The 17,219-nt window shown below is 38.6% G+C and overlaps 2 protein-coding genes and 1 pseudogene across 8 annotated transcripts in view; 2 read left to right on the top strand and 1 right to left on the bottom strand.

The window, feature by feature from the left end:
• Nucleotides 1–1,407: 1,407 nt before the first annotated feature.
• LOC120544350 lies at nucleotides 1,408–3,299 on the top strand (annotated as a pseudogene).
• A 2,245-nt stretch (nucleotides 3,300–5,544) lies between these two features.
• On the top strand, nucleotides 5,545–6,573 carry LOC120544078 (olfactory receptor 5AN1-like). Its single transcript, XM_039777615.1, has one exon. The coding sequence runs from the start codon at nucleotides 5,545–5,547 to the stop codon at nucleotides 6,571–6,573; it is 1,029 nt and encodes a 342-aa protein (XP_039633549.1).
• A 2,065-nt stretch (nucleotides 6,574–8,638) lies between these two features.
• The window catches only part of LOC120544077 (connector enhancer of kinase suppressor of ras 2-like), a 29,324-nt gene continuing 20,743 nt past the window's right edge, over nucleotides 8,639–17,219 (bottom strand). For all 7 annotated transcript variants that reach the window (XM_039777609.1, XM_039777610.1, XM_039777613.1 and 4 more), the window contains 10 exons: nucleotides 16,757–16,947; nucleotides 16,393–16,441; nucleotides 16,084–16,262; nucleotides 15,905–15,978; nucleotides 14,417–14,488; nucleotides 14,104–14,171; nucleotides 13,027–13,127; nucleotides 12,459–12,948; nucleotides 9,850–10,049; nucleotides 8,639–9,765 (listed from right to left, as the gene is read on the bottom strand). In XM_039777609.1, coding sequence (XP_039633543.1) covers nucleotides 9,718–9,765; nucleotides 9,850–10,049; nucleotides 12,459–12,948; nucleotides 13,027–13,127; nucleotides 14,104–14,171; nucleotides 14,417–14,488; nucleotides 15,905–15,978; nucleotides 16,084–16,262; nucleotides 16,393–16,441; nucleotides 16,757–16,947 — 1,472 coding nt within the window. In that variant the 3' untranslated portion in view covers nucleotides 8,639–9,717. The remainder of the gene's footprint in view (nucleotides 9,766–9,849; nucleotides 10,050–12,458; nucleotides 12,949–13,026; nucleotides 13,128–14,103; nucleotides 14,172–14,416; nucleotides 14,489–15,904; nucleotides 15,979–16,083; nucleotides 16,263–16,392; nucleotides 16,442–16,756; nucleotides 16,948–17,219) is intronic.

The raw sequence follows: 17,219 nt of genomic DNA on the forward strand, positions 1-17,219 counted from the left end.
ACGTGCGTCTGTGGAGGGAAAAGTCCGCTGTGCGTCGGGTGCAAAATAGGAATGATACATGCGTCGGTGTACAAAGGCAATTGCGCTGAGTGCAAGATAGGGCCCCAAGTCTTTGTGCTCCTGCACGGTGAGCGAGGTTGAAGGACCTGAAAAAGGAAAAGAGATGTAGAGCCGAGCAGGTAAAGGGAGGTTTTTTGTGCCTTTAATCTCCAGCAAAGCGATGCCGGCTACCACTTCCAGGGCACAGTTCATCTATTTTATATTTGCCCTCTGTACAACCTGCCCCTCACTCGCCACCGGCCATCATGATGAGTACAACGGGGTGATGGCTATGTGTCTTCTCAGAGAAAATGAATCAAAACCAGCACCTTTGCCCAACTTGCCATGTTGGTATTTTTCTTATGCATGCTGTTAAAAAAAGCTAATTGTTGTATTATGGTATAAATAAATGATTGAACAAATTATTGCTGCGTTTTGCATTAGCTTAGAGGTCACAACCCCTCGGACACAGTTTCACCAGAGTTACATCAGTGTTCTCCAAAGGGAAGTCATTACTGTTTTCCTCTCATCCCCTTGTCTCTATTCTCAAGGTGCTGTCCAAAGAGGTCTCACCAGACCTGTGGCAAAACAGCAGCGTCTAAATGCTTTCTAGAGGAATGGAAACACAAAGTGGACTAATGACCTCTAATGAGCGTGTTTATCCATTTATGGCTTGCATCATCGGTGCAACTCTTTTGTGGCATTCAAATTAGCAGTGCATTATTTACAGATTTATCTGATAAGTAGAGGTCACACAGAAAAGTTTCAAATTTAAGGCAAATTGTAACATTTAGAACAAATTAGACTAAAACAAAACTGCAAAATAAGAGATTTTAAACACAAGGTTGAAGGTACTGATATTAAGGACTACAAACAGCTGTTACACATTACAAATATGCATAGAACCATCACTTTTCACACCACACTTTCCTTTTCTGCTACAGAGTCAGGCATGAATGTCTAGCAATTATTTTAGTGGCGTACAGTGGCTTAAATCCATAATGTGATATGCTGCGTAGTGCACAGTCTGACAACACAACTGCCTTGCTCAGTCCTCTAGTCTAGAGGCCTTGTCTCAGCTGAATGGAAAGATAGTCCAGATACCAGTTCTGGGGCAGCTCCTCGTGATCTGAATCCTTAATGGCATCATTGGATGAATTCAGGTTTATTGCCATCCGTAGTGCATTCGTGGGTATAGCAGATGTCTGACCCTTTAACTAAACTATTTGTCCGTCCCAAATGACCTCTGATGCTACATGAAGCTTTCTGACTTCCCTCTCACACAGGTGATTGGGAAAAGATGCATTGATTGTGTCTTATTTGTACTTTGACATGTTTTGGAGAAAGCACAGCTTCCTCACTTGGAGTATGGTTGCTGCAGCGGCCATCTTTGAGTGTGGTCTGTGGTCTGTTTTGGGTACTGCTATTTTCAGAAAAGAATTGGTGCCACTCTTTGATCGGCTAGTAGAGGTACAGTTGTCGTGTTTTTTTTTGTTTGTTTGTTTTTTAATTAAACATTGGAATTAGTATTTCGCCTCTAGTAGCATCAGAAAATTGTTACAGGCTCTGTGTAATGGCTAGTTAGCCCACGTACACAAACACAGGCGAGGTGGACTACTGTACACCGGGCACTTTCTGATGATACCAAATCTCAAATAGCTGCTATCTTCAAATTGTTTCACTTAAGTCCAGATGACAAAATATCTATAGCAAACATGTGAACAAAGCAAGTAAAATCCCAAAGGTCAAAAGCTACATGATGCATTGAGGGATTTGTAAAGCCTTGTGTCAAAAGAATTAGGCCTAATGTGATACTTTTGTATGTTATGTATAGTGCAAAGGGATAAAAGGATCATAGGGACTTCTTCTTCTGCAGATATTTTAATCATATATGTTAATCATTCACACCCTTTCCAAAGGCGTCTAAATCATTATCATTTGTTTATAGTGTTTATAACCAAATGTTCACGTTTGCTATTGTGAAGGAGTTCAAAATATGTAACATACTTTGTTAGTCGTGGTTACAAGAAACAGATGATGAAAAACTGTGAAAAGCACACCAATGGTCCACATTGAGTAATGTTAAAAGGCCATCCAAGCCTTAAGCAGCACACGGTGGTGGAGAGGATGATCACACAGGTAACTGTAGTATTAAAAGTGTGTTTCTGTACTCTGAACCATTAACTTTGACAGATATGTATGAAATAAAAATACTTTATAACTGAGAAATCATTGCTTGCCTGGGTGAATTAGACTCAAATTTTTCATAAGACCTTAAAGTTTGGTGTAAATTCTATGTGATATTTAGTACCATTTGACCATATTACAAGATAAGCTAAGATCATCTTTACTGATCCCACACCGGGGGAATTCACATGTTACAGCAGCTCAAGAGTTTAGAAAAGCAAATTAAATAAAGATAAACAATAAAACTGAAATGTAGTGTATGTCATAATACATTTATATTTTGGCAAGTCAAATTGTGTTAAAACTCACGTCTTTTTCTTTATAGAACTGAAACACAGAGAACAGAACGACACTAACGTTCACAATGACTGCATACACTGTCATGGAAAACTACAAACATGAGCTGTTAAGTGTGTTCCTCCTGCTGTATATTATTACTATAGCTTTCAATGCCCGCTAATTATTATCATACACCAAAACATAGAGTTGCATCAACCTATGAATGTGCTCGTATCCGAGACGCATAAAATACCTGTGAAGTGGTGAATGGCTCAAGTCTTTTTCCTACACACATATGCAAATGCTGAGTTTTGTGCATTAGCTGTCATGGGATACGACAGATATGCTGCCATATGTCGCCCACTACATTACCACAGCATCATGTCTAATTCAAAGACAGGGAAGCTTGTTGCATTGCATCCCTGCGTGAACATGGAACTGGTCAAAAATTCATGTTCAAATGCAGCGTACAAAAGTATTGTGGGAATTTTACATATTCTGTTTCTTGTTGTGCCTCAGGTAGTGTTGATTGTTTCCTCTTATGCATAAATATCAAAAGAGTGTAGGAAATAATCAAGAGAGTCCCAGAGAAATGCTCTTAAAACACGTATCCCAGATTTATTATCTTTGCTAAACTACAAAATAGGTTCTCTTTCTGAAATTATCCAAAATAGATTTAACATGAGTCATGTTTCTATTAAGGCACGAGCTTTCTGTCTTTATACTTTGTCATCATTCCATCAATTGTCAACCCAGTGTTGTATGGCAAGGAAAGGCAGTCATTGGCAGCTTAAACTCAGACTAAAAATGTTGACATTGTAGTGACATTTAGAATATGTTTTACAGACACTGTACTGTTTCATATTAGATTGTATATAACATGTAACATTGTAATAACATGACTTAGTTATGTTCTTTATGAAGTGGTTACTCTCCCTTAACTTTTGCTCTCCTTCTTTTCTTGCCGTTATGGAGTTAAAGATAAACAAAATTAAACTATAGATCCTGTCATTCAATGCTGTGGTTCAAATTAGGAAGTGGAAAACAAGATGGAATCTTTTTAAGCATATACTGTACTATTGTTTAATTTGATGATAATAATTGCTTTTGTGCTAATTTATGATAGTAAACTCAGTGTCAGAAATAAATATAAAAGATAATATTTCACCTTAACCTTCAATAAGTTGAAAATTAAGGTGAGGACCTGCAAACCTAACACAAAGAGTTGGAATCACTAATTCATCACGTATCCTCCAAATTGCATGAGTCATTTCACATTCAGTCATTTGCTTCAAAACTGTATTATATTAGCAGTCACTTGTTCAACAATCATTATTAAAAGGTTATATAAGTTGACCTGTAACATCTCAGTTGAATGAGATGTTGATCTGCCAAACTACCGTTTGAATCATTTAAATCACTGTTATGCAGGTTTAGTGTCAAAACTGTTAAAGTGTGTTCAGCACAAGGCAAGTTTTTGATTTCAAACTGTAATCATGCTTTAACAATATTGGTACTTAACCACATGTCCTGTAGTTGCATCATTAGGACTAATTGCAAAGCCTCAAAACATTTTCAGTGAAGCGTTATGGTCCAGGAAGTTGAACACAGGCTCATGCACAGCTGTTAAGTATCAGGTACAGCTGAGTTTCCAAGTTTGTTGCATGGTTTTGCTCTGAACACATCTGAACAGAATGCAGTAACCTTCGCAGCAGCTGCAGCTGTCTCAGACGACATATCACAATAACTGAAGGGCAGCTCATGGCTGTTTCCTGACTGTCTAACAATACTCACATTATAAAATAATGAATGAAGCAACAATGAACTGTGCAAGTAAAAGGTCATTCAGAGCCAAGTGGAGTGGCAACTGAAATTCAACCGACAGTGAGGGAAGAGGGGGGAAAAGAGAAAAGACACATTGTACAAATTATTTACGAAGCCTAGTTTTACCCAGATTTATTTAATCCAATAAATCCAAATCCAATAAATCAAATATGACACCTGGATTAAACCTAAATGTTACGTTAAGAGGATCTATCAAGAATTTACAGAACATGAATTGGATTCAAGGAGGTAAAATGATTTATAGGGTAATGATTTGTAGGGTAACACTGGGTAATGACTGCTGTCATAATAGGAACAAAGTATACAGTATATTAGATATTTTCCTGTAATGTCAAAAATCACATAAGACCTGAGCATGTAGAGAGGGTCAAAGTAATGACAGTGAGTGAAATGAAGATGGAATTGAAGACTGAAGAATTGTTTGGGATGACTTTCTGCAGTATTATAGAAAAACTGAAGGGTTATTAACCTGTGAAGAAGGCAGTAATCTCTCATCTCTGCGCCCAGAGTGTCCTGCAGCACACTACATCAGTGGATTGAGGGGCATCATGCCACGGCCTACATCTGAAATGACACAACTGGTTGGTTGTGTGAGTGGTTAAGTTAATATCTTGTGTTAGTTTGTACGGTGTGTGTGTAGGCCTTATCATGTTTAACCAAGCTGGACATAGTTTTAAATTTACAGTTTGTGCTTTGTTTGCATTATTTTGGGCAAATAAAACCTTATTTCTGAAAAAACTACCTGTGGCTCCTCATGCCTGCCAAATTGGTCGCTCACATTTAGATTTTGGTTTGGTGTAGTACAGCTACAAATGCGTTTCATACGTCAAGGTGTGTTCAGTTTAAATGAAAAACACCTTTATAACTTTTAAAAACTGATCATTGTTTTGTGAATTAGCGAGGGAACCTGGGAAGAAGCTCAATGGAAAAACATACTTATTAGCAGCCAGTGTTTAAAATCCCTTTGGAAGCAATTAAGAAGTGCTTCATAATGAGAGTAAGACCATACCTGACCTGTGGACAATACCTGGAGAACAGGCTATATGACCTTGCTGTATAGTGATGAAACAAGTGTAAACACATTGTCAATATTGTTGGCTGATTGGTTAAAAAAATGACAAGAACATTATAAAAGCAGCACGAAGGTGAATCTAAGATTGTGCAACATTGCACTGCATATTCTGGATTACTCAGATGCTTTTAAATATGAATTTCTCTGAAGTGACATATTTTTATCTATCTGATTACAATGGAATGGAGGGCTTTAAGCCATTGTACTTCTGCATCTTTTTGATTATATACATAACTATTGTTGCTGAAAATGTTGTGTTAATCAGACTGGTCTATTGTGAAAAAACCCTGCATGAACCAATGTATTTTTTGCTGTGTAACTTGGCTGTGAATGGCCTGTATGGAAGCACTGCCTTACTGCCAGCCGTACTGAGCAACCTGCTGTCACACTCATATGAGATATCTTTACCATTTTGTCAGACACAGATCTATGCCTTACACACGTATACCATCACTGAATTCACAATTCTAGCAGCTATGAGTTATGACAGGTATGTGGCCATTTGCTATCCACTGCTTTATCATTCAATCATGTCACAGAGAGTTGTTAAACTTATTGCTTTTACGTGGCTGTACCCCATGCTGGCATTTGTCATTGTTTTAATTTTCACTCTTCGGCTGCGGTTTTGTGGGAGAACCATAGATAAGGTGTATTGTATGAATTACTCGCTGGTGAAACTTGCCTGTACAGATACATCTATTGTTAACATAGTTGGCCTGCTATCTGTAGTTCTATATTCACTTCCACAGATCATCATGATCTGTTATTCATATGCACACATCCTGAGGATATGTGTACTGTCATTCAGCAAATCCAAGCTCAAAGCCCTCCGGACTTGCACCCCACACCTGATTGCAATAACGAACTACTCTATCGGGTGCTTTTTTGAAATAGCACAAAGTCGCTTCAACATTAGTCACCTGCCTTACCAAAGTAAGTTGTTTTTATCTCTGTACTTTTTGATATTCCCATCCATTCTTAATCCTGTAATCTACGGTTTGAGTATTCAAATCATAAGGACACGACTGTTTAGGCTTTTTCGCAGAAAAAGCGGGCAAGTAAATAATGTTGCCAAGAGGGCTGTTGGTATGGTGCATTCAAAGTGTGTTCTGCATGGTGCTGGGAGGACTAATGCCTCTGGAAACACATGACCAACAGAATCTCCTGTCTCTCCATGTTGTTTTATCAAATTTGCTCATCTCATTTTCTAAAACAAAACCAAAGAGAAAAACATTTTTACTTTATCAGTTATGCCAGGTGGGATTATTGGAGTATTAGCAGACTGAAGCTCAGGGTTTGTGCACATAATGTACTGAGATTTAGTCAGTTTGTCTGTGATTCCTGTGATTGTAATACAGGAATGCTGTGAAGACATATGTCTCAGCATTCAATTTATTCTATTTGGTTTGCTGAAATGAATATACCACTGGAACTTTAAAGCACACCTTTGTCTTTCATGCATTGTTCTTCCTGCTCTAATATGACCATGTTTGTTTTAATTATACTGTTTTGGAAACAGCAATTTAATGTTTTATGTTTTAAAGGCAATTTATTTTGTTATAACTGAAAGCTTGTGTAATTTAAATTTGCAATAACTATTAAAGCCCACATTCTCCAGTCACTACTTGAGATTTTCCTATCATTATTCCATTCTTCCATTTTTTGCTTCCTCTATTTGTTATATTAATTAATATCAACCAGCAGAATTACAAAAAAGACACACATTTGATGAGGTTTTTTTAATGAACTAAACACTTAAATTGTGCATTGGGTGTGAAACATAAAAGCATTTACTTACAAAGGAAAATAGATTAATTTACTAGTCACATACATAGCCAGACTACATGACTGATGTATAGGTTCCTTATAGTTGAAATGATAATCACAAATCTTCAAAAACAAATATGTATGTGCCCAATACTGTGCTATAAATACAAAAACAATCATGTTGAATATTAATGTAGGTTTTATTTGTAGGACCTCTACTACTCTATTTCCAAAAAGAAACATCAAAGTCTGCAATTTGAACGTAATTCTTTAGTTAGCCATTGTTCAAACAGGACAACTGGATCAATAATCTTATCACAAGACACAATGGCTATATAAAGGCCATTAATATGGTATAACATCTGTAGAGAAATGAGAATTAACTATTTGCCCTATATGTGCTGTATTCTATGTTGCTCTCTGTCTATTTGTGAAAGATTGTGCAGAGATAAACCGAAGTGGCCACACAGGAAAAATAAAGATACTGTAGGACACTTGACACCTTTCCAATAGTCAGTATGTAATCAGTATGTAACTATTTTTATGTGATTTCTTCTCATGCTTGTGCAAGTCAAAAAAATTTTGCCTACAAAATCATGTGTAAAAACATAAAAACTTGGCCAAAAAGCTACTGTAGAGTTCATCCTCTCACACTGAATCTTCCCATCCAAATATTCCTGGTAACCAGAAGCACACGCATCCATACAGTGAAACTATATGTGCAGGGCAAAAGAAAGAACCGGTATCAGACTGAGAGACACTATAATGCACCCATGAAATATTTATTTAATTACCACAAAGGTGACGTTTCGAGCATCATGCTCTTCTTCAGACTCCAGGAATTCAGTTACCTTCCTAGCATTTAAACCTACTAAATCAAAGGCAATTTTGTGTTGGATCTGTTGTTTTAGCCTTGAATACAGCTGTAAATGGCTTCATATAGTAATGTAAAAATTAATCCTGTGCTGGGAAGGTGAAAATGTGTGCTCTTAACATTATGTGTCAGTAATATATTTTGGTCAAACATGATGCAATTGTACCATCATTATTTTGTGTGTCTGGAGTGAACCTTACCTTACAGCACTGCAGCTCTCCATTGTTTTGAAGATGTCTTTTCTGCATCTTAAAGCAGTAGAAATGAAACGATTTATTCATGTTTCACGCTGACAGGTTTACTCAGTGTTTTTGGAAATACGAGATTCCATATTGGATATTTGTGTACATACTTACACTGTTTCCTGTGTTGATCCTCTTCTGTGAACACTCTTATATAATTTAACATATCCTACAGAATAACATTGCCTGAGGCTTCATTTACATTGAGTGCATGTGTATTATATTTGCATATTATTATCATCCTTTGTTGGGGTCACTGGTAGAAGTAGTGTCTAAATGTAATAGTCATCTAAAATGTAATTATGAGAAAAAAAATTTAACAATGGCTCTCACTTACAGTACGTGTGCCCATGCCATACTTTATTCAATAAAAAAAGTAATGTAGCTACAATATCGCACACCTGTGCAATGTCAGTCAATTCTCAATGGCATGGTAAAGTGTTTTAGTTATACAAAGCATGCTTGTACATTAAACACTTAATAAATACAGTTATTCCTCTTAACACTTAAAAAAATCAACTTTTTCAGGGGCAAATTGTAAAATAAGTCTTAAAAACACATTGTGGTGGAGGAAGGGGTCGACACCAGTATTCTCCAGACTAAACGCACTTAGAAATACAAAACTGTTTTACAAACAATTAGGTAGACGGCATGCATACAAAAATAGACAACTATTCTGATCATTCCTTTGTAATTTACAAGTTCATTATTGCCAAGCATACTTTGTGCTCCTGTTTTGAGGAATAGCTTGCTTTCTGTCATCTCTCGTCTCTCTTGGAAAAGTACAATGTACATTCACAATCACTGAGGCACAGCACTTGATTTACAGCTTGTATAAGTACCCCAAAACATTGTGTAGTCATTGTTGTTGTAGTAATGTAATATTATATATTGTATATATGCTGAACACTCTGTACACTCATAGAACAAACATACTCTTTAATCATACACACATGCATAACAAAATGTTGTGTACATCCAAAATAGCTTTTAATTCTTCCATCAGACTTACTGAGCGGCTGTACACACTCCAGCATAATGTTCAAAACGATTCAATAGAAGCGAGGGTAGGCGGCCATGCATGTGAGCAATGAACTACAAAGATCTCCGAAAAGTCTTTGACACAGACACAAAGTGCTTATTAAAGTGCCATAAACCCTGTTGTTTTATCAGTGTTTTTAGCTTTTAGTAACAGCCCTCATCTTTAAAAGTGGAGAGGGACACCAAGTCGTTGTGCTCCTGCACGGTGAGCAAGGTTGAAGGAGCTGAAAAAGGAAAAGAGATGTAGAGCCGAGCAGGTAAAGGGAGGTTTTTGGTGCCTTTAATCTCCAGCAAAGCGATGCCGGCTATGTGAGGCACAGGCAGAGGCGATACGTTTGAGGTTTAATCAACACACTGATCCTCCTTGCAGTCTACCCTAAAAAGCCCAATGACCGGTTTGTGTCTTGAAGAGGGACATTCTGTAAAGAGGTGAAGGTATCAATTATTAATTAGCCACAAAAAAACACAGGTTTGGAGAGACACAAATACTCAAAACATGTTACCTTAAGTGAGCTGTGGAGGATCCGGAGGCGATGAAGCTTGTCATTGAGCAGGGGGTCATTGACTCGGCGGACAAATGAGCGCTTGTACTCCAGGCGGCTGGCTGATCTGTGGTCAGCAGGGGAGGACAGACTGGTCTGCTCCAGAGCCCGGTACAAATCTCCCAGCGAGTCTGCCTGCATCCTGCAGTCCCGTCCATGACCTGGCAAGAAGCACAAGCAATCATCAACAAAGATATTACATTAAACTGAACTCAAGAATGAGACTCCTAATGATTCTTTTACAGTTAAATACAACTGCTTGCATACAGAGAATTCTTCTAAATTATCGCCTTTTTTAAACTGAACAAAGACACTTAGTTAGAAACTTTTGCAATATAATCTTAGCAGTGAATCTCCACCATATGAAACTGTAGCTGCAGCCTCTCTCTGCCCACAGATCCACACAAGCCTGGTGTATGCTACCTGCCCAGCGTGAATTGGCAAAGAATATCTTGAGTAACCAGGACATTTTTCTGGAAACAAATGTTGAATTTTTCAAATATAACAGTTTCATGTGAGTATCATAAATAAAATTGCATTCATCCATTCATCCACAAGGCTGTTAAAGTTATTTGAGGTAAGTACTAATACCACACTGTAAAAATACTCCATTACAGGTAAAAGCCCTGCTTTGAAAATGTTTAGTATAAGTATGTAAGTATAATCAGGAAAAGATTATTTTATTATATAAAAGTATAATCAATAAAGAAATATCGCTCCTGTGATGGTTAAATTATTAGATCATCAGCATTTTAGCACTAATTTTATAAACTGCTTGGTAGTTTAATCTATAACAATGCATCATATTTTACAAGCTCTTAATATGTTTTTTTTTAAATGTAAAACCCTAATTGGTAAAGTAACTAGTAACTAACAAATAAATGCAGTGGAGTGAAACAAGTAAAATATTTTCCATTATTATCATTATTCCATTATTAAAAGGTCTTTCTAAAAATTATTCCCATTTTTCTATATTTCCTTTTACGATTTGTGTTCCATAAAACTTCCATATAAATCTTTTTTGCACTATCTATAGCCTCTCCTGTTTACTCAGATAATACAGTCTTCTTAACGGGTTTACAGGATGCACATTCCCCCTCTTTCTAATACATCATTCTGTGGTAGTCTCTTCCTTATGGGATCTTCTACAGGGAAAACACCGGGTGCTATCTCATACATTATTGTATTATTCTAATAAACTACCAGGGTCCCTCTTGTCTCCTGTTTACATACACTGCCCTCTGTTGGCATGATACCGACACTACACTAGTGCTCTGAATCTGTTAGTCGTCACTCTATTTTGTGTTTTGGAAGCAGGGTGGTACTTTCTGAAGCTTTGGGGCTGTGCTTTGAAATGTATCATGCTTTATTTCCCGGCTGTTTGTGATTCTTTCTTGTCTTAAGAGGCAGTGGTGGAGAGAGTGAACGGTAGAGCAATAGATAAATGAGGACAAGAAGAAAGGACCCTTAGGCGCGTTTCTTTATCCTGTTCAGAATTCAACATTAACATGGACTGAAAGGATTCCTCCTCGCTTCACCATTCAAACACTGCCGAGAGGCACAATGACTCTCGATTGAGCGAAAGAGAGAGAGAGAGAGAGAGAGAGAGAGAGAGAGAGAGAGAGAGAGAGAGAGAGAGAGAGAGGGGAATGTCAAGATAAATTACTATCAAATAAGACATAAAATTTGATCTCACTTAGGCAACTGCCCTGGAGGTCTTCGAGGGACAGCAAATGGGCTGGCTTCAAATCCAATCCAATAAAGCAATGATAGCGAGTATTCAACCTCTGACATTTGCTGGCTCTGTTGGCCTATTAGCAGCTTTAATAAAATAACTGATGACAAATAAGTGCACTTGTTCAACACTATGCAGAAGAAAAGACTGCTCTGCATGTAACAGTGAGCAGGAGATGTCCCTACATTTGGAGATGTCAGGGTGATCTTAGTAAAGTGTGTGACACCTTGATTTCCTCTAGTGCTCCACTGCAGTGGTGTCCAACCTTATCTGTGCGACGTATACCCACATCCCTGTCAGATACGCTCAAATACCCCTTCATCCACACCAAACCTCATGTACCAAATGTATTGATTTGAATTGATTTTTAAACTGGGTGTTATTTAACACTGTTGTTTACATAAAAGCGGATATTGTTGCACTCATTTTTCCATGCAAAACATAGTGATCCTTTTGACAGTAATCCATTAGTTCTTTCGACTCCTCTTCTCACTTGCAAACTAGTTTTAACGCGGTCTCAATCACAGCGTGTGGTGTTAAGGTGCTACAAGTGACTCAGCTTGGTTGGAAGCATGTCCTGTGCAGTTGGTTTACAATAAATATCAGCCAACTTTGTCTGTATATTTTTATCACAAATATGTGGATACATGTTTTTGTCAAATCCTAATTTCTAATTTTTGTAATTATCTGTGCTACTTCACATTCTTTTAATAAATGCCTTAAATGCATAATTGAAATTTGTCAATAAATGTTGGTTAACCTTATTATAATTGTAAAGGTCTAAGCTTGTGGTACGTTTTAAAAAGATGTAAAACACAGATGCTGTGTGTCTGACCGCTGCCTCTGGCCCGGTCCAGCTCGTAGTGATGGTGGTCTCTCTGATCCGATGCAGCGGCGGTGGCAGCCAGGATAGCATGTAGCCCGCTGTCCCTGGGTAGCGTGAAGCTGCGGGGTTTCCCTCCCGCATCTGAATCGATGCTGGACCTGAGTGGCAGAGGCAGGGCTCTGTACTGTTCTTGCAGCAGACTGCGCTGTGCGGGCAGGGTGGACTGCCTGCGGTACTCCATCGCAAGTTGGCCTGTGTCCTCAGAAAGCAGGGTCTCCTCCACCGGAAACGTCTGGAGGTAGTGCATCCTCGCGTTGCTCTCCATCTGGTCCTGCCATGAGTTTCGGTGGATGTTCGTCTTCTGCCCAGGGGAGACGCCGTTTTTGTTGCTGCTGCTGCCGTCCTGAGGCTCAGAGTGGAACTCGTCATGAGAGGAGCGGGACTGGAACGTGTCGGAGGAGGAGAGGTGGCCACGTTTCGGTTCCAGGTAGGGACTCACCTAAACACAAAGTTAGCAAGTAAAAAAAGAGAAGTTTGCCACATATCTATCTACTTAACTACTGGCTGACAGACTCACTGAGGATGCTCTGGGATAGGTGTCATAAGGTGGTGGCGGACTGTCCTGTTTTGGCATCGAGGGCATCTCCATGTCCTCATGATCACTCTCACTCCAGTAATCTGTCATGAACAAACATATTGATTCATGTTCTTTTATTTCTATAGCAGACAAGCTTTTTAAAGCATAAATTACAATCTTCCCACCTGCACTTCAGTAGCTGAGTTTAGAGAGGCTGAGGTTCTTCATGGCTTATGAGGCTTTACTTACATGTTTGTAGTTGATACAAATAATACATATTTACAATTCATGATAGGTTTAGCTTTTGAACTGCTGCGTAAGGTCAGAAAGATCAGCTCTGCCCATTAATGAGTTGTTCTGACAGGTGTAGCTGCAGTGTAGGTGTAGTGTAGGAGTGATTTAGGTCCAGGTCTGACTAACTTTTGAGGCTGAATATGGAGACAGATGACTAATGAAGTAAGAACTTCCTGTTGAAACTTCTGGAGGTGTTAAGGTTCTAATTTAGCAACTTGTCTGGTAAGGAAGAAGCCCCCTCTTCATAAAACCAACGACAAACCGGATCTCGCCCACCCACCTTTGCAAGGTTTCTATGTAGGCTCCTCTAAATAGAACAAGGGTTGGTTAAATCATTTTCTGTCCATTTGTGAGAAGCCCAAGAACACCAGAATATGAAAATAACAAGCACACATTCAGCCCCTAAAAATAGCATTTATATTCAGCACAAAGCAGAGACGTTAGAATCAGATGTGAAGTGAAACCGGGGAGAGGAGTTGAAAAAGCCACTGATGTAGAACTAAGATTTATTCATTGAATTCTCTGTTTCTCATGTTTTGCAGCATATATGAGATGAAGTTGAAAGAGCAGATACACTGTGATGGGAAATTACTGCTTTGAACCTGTGATATGGAATTAAAACCTTGCCAAGTGAAGACTAGGCCAAATAATTATCCATGCGTTTGTCATTACTTATTTATATATGATTTCTCAATCATGGTGTTTTATATAAGTGTTGACCAGCAACCTGTAACAAACTGAGAATCCTTTGCAGCACCGTGAACAGACTGTGACTAATCTCACCTTGGTCCTGGCGATTTTTCTCCTGCTCAGAGTAGCCTGCCACTGCCATACTGAGACGACTCAGCCACCTGTGGGGGAGAATAACAGTCATGACGCACAGCAGCTTGACATCCAATAAAACATCTTGTGCTGTGTGTGTGTGTACAGTATGTGTGTCCCTTTTTGACCAATCACCTTACAGAACTGCTCTGTTCAAGAAGAGTGGGCAGTCTGGTACAGGGATTCAATATCCGGCCAGCAGGGGTATAAATGTAGTTGCAGATGTGGGATTGGGGGAGTTTACAGCATGACTATCACAGTCTCATTAACTCACCGGGACATGTCGTCTACATTTTCTGCTGCAAAGTAGAAGGTCTTTATCTTCGGATGGCAAGCCTTGAAAGCACTGAAAGAGAACCGATGGTATATTTAATCATATGTAAGCACAAGCACGGGGATGTAAAGCGCACATTAACATATAAATAGGGAACACTGCCGAGGTAAAACACACACACACACACACACACACACACACACACACACACACACACACACTGACACAAAAACAGCAATCTGCATCATAAGATAAACAGCTCTGCTTATTTTCAGGAGCTGTACATAAGTCTGAGTCTCATTAAGTGTGTGAATGTGCATGCATTTGCTGGCATTTAACCTATTAGTGCTAACAGCTATTTGCCACAAAGTATACTCTGTAAAGTAAAGTAAACTGTCTATGTGTAATTTGCAAGATTGTTCTTTGGTTTCTTAGAAATTGAATCTTTAAAAGCAAGATGTGTTCTTTATTCATAACCAGATCAGATTTAACAACTGGTGATCTAAAGATTTAAATATTTTTAGTTTGTCCTTAAAAATGTCTACATCAAGTAGCTATAAAGGTTCCTGTAGAGTTTTCCTTTTATCTCTGGTAGCGCTATGGAGCTGTTTTCCTTTGAGTGGGTTACCGTTTTGTTTGTATCGTGCACCTGCCTGTGCAATACATTGAATTTAAAAGAACTTCCAAAATGAGCTTTGCAAATGTTTTATGCATTCAACACATTTGTTCTTAAGGATACACACAATATGGGTTGGGAAGTAATGCTGAATATGCATATCTCTACTATGTTACAACCTCTTCATTTTACTAAACCTTCTCCTTCAACATTCATTGTCTACAAATGTTCAGCCCTCCCTCTAGATACTGCCCTCAGGTCCAAAAAGGATGACATGATTGTCTTAGAATTAGTTCAAATATCACTGATGAAATGTGATCTACACACTTCTTGTTTTACATTTTTTGTCTACTTACTTTTTATAGATATATTTTATAACATTACTGCATCATGTATTGGTAATTTCAGTCTTCTGCATCCACTACTATTAGCACTGCTGCTACATAATCTATATCAGTTGTTTAATCATAATCACAGATTTGCGTTAAAATCCTATACAAAATATAATAAATGTGCCATAAATGTGTGCATTTGCTGTCCTCCTGTCAGCATACTAAAATGCTGCTGGTGCAATGTGCATGTGCATATTGGTTGTGAGTCAAGCGTTCGCTTTAAATTGTCCGTTTTGCATGGTCAGTCCCCTAAATTATTCAATATATATGCCAATGTTTTTCCTGCCAAGAACCAATTTGCACAAGGTTACATCTACACCGATAATACATTTGTAGGATTTTATATCACTGTGCAACATGACTCTGCTGTCAGCTTTGTGAGTTGTATTCAAGAAATTTGTACCTATGTTGTGTCCAATTTTTAGGCTAAACAGAAAAGCAATGCAAATCTAACGAGCTTGATTCTTGATCAGTACTCACTACTTCCTTCTGCATTCAGTGGCACGATCGATCTTGAACTCTGGAAGACTGACAAAGCCCTCTGCCTTCTCATCCTGCGACGAGCAGCAAAAACAGAGTTAAATCAAAGTGCCACATAATGAATAAAGGCTTAATAGTGTGTATTGCTCTTTTGGAGAAAAAAAACCCATCATATTCACCTCCTCGTTCATGTACCAGTACAGGCATGTGTGTTTCAGTATAAACCAGTACTTCTTCCATTTCTGCGAAAAATAGGTTTTAGCATCCTTCTTTTTCCACAGCCAGCCCTCACAGTCCCCCTGACCCAAGTCTCTGCAGGAAATCCGCCGCTTGCTGATTGAAGACATAGGACTTCCAGCTGCAGGCGCCAGCAAGGGAGCAGAACAGACGAAGGGTTCAGAAAACACTCCTCGAAAAAAAAAAACACTCGTGTCTGTGTATGATTACATTTGAGCACTCAAGTAAAACTCTTAAACAAATGCTCATACCTTTACTCTTCTTCTTTGACCTTGACATCAGTGAGGATCGTTCAAACACCTGCATAGTAAACAACAATGATGTCATGCAGAGGATCCCAGTGTTGCTAAACGCTCCTGCTGTACTATTATTTGACTATAACTCCTTGATTGAGTCTCTGGAATACTGTACAAGGGACAAAATGTATTTATGCAGTTGAATAACAAGATTTAAAGCTGTGAATGTTGAAATGTTAATGCTTGTAGAAATGCAATGAGATGAGAAGTTGCCTTGGCTATTAGTCTGTATTTGTCTGTTATATATTGTTGTTTAATAAAGTTTGTTAAAAAAAGAAAAGAAAAGAAAAACAGATTTTCACAGACATAAGGGACTGACATGGTAAAGGGAGGCAGAGTCAGAGCTGGATGTGGACAGGGAGACTTCCATCTGGAGGGCGGGGACAAGCGTGTACTGGGTGGGGCTGCCTCCTCGCTCCGTCTTCCTCCTGTTTTGACTCAGGCTGCGTCCCAGCAGGAAGTCCTCCCCCGGGGTTTTATCTTCACTCGCAAAACGAAGCAGGGAATTCTCTGCAGGGACACAACAGAGGCAAACTCAGTGCTACACACACTTTACTTTAAAAAGCTATCATTTACATACTAAATGCCCTGAACAGTACAACAGAATGCTTCTGAATTACAAGATGCTGCTCCATTTTAGTAAGATCATTTGTCAATTACCTCCTTCCATCTAGACTACGGACTTTTAACCACATATTAGTTGCTACAACAGTTACACACTTTTATGTAATCTACTTTAAGACCAGTCAGTTTAACGATGTCCTTGTCTGAGATCAGTGAAT

The sequence above is a fragment of the Perca fluviatilis genome, chromosome 16, assembly GCF_010015445.1.
Source record: "Perca fluviatilis chromosome 16, GENO_Pfluv_1.0, whole genome shotgun sequence".
Taxonomy (NCBI): Eukaryota; Metazoa; Chordata; class Actinopteri; order Perciformes; family Percidae; genus Perca; species Perca fluviatilis.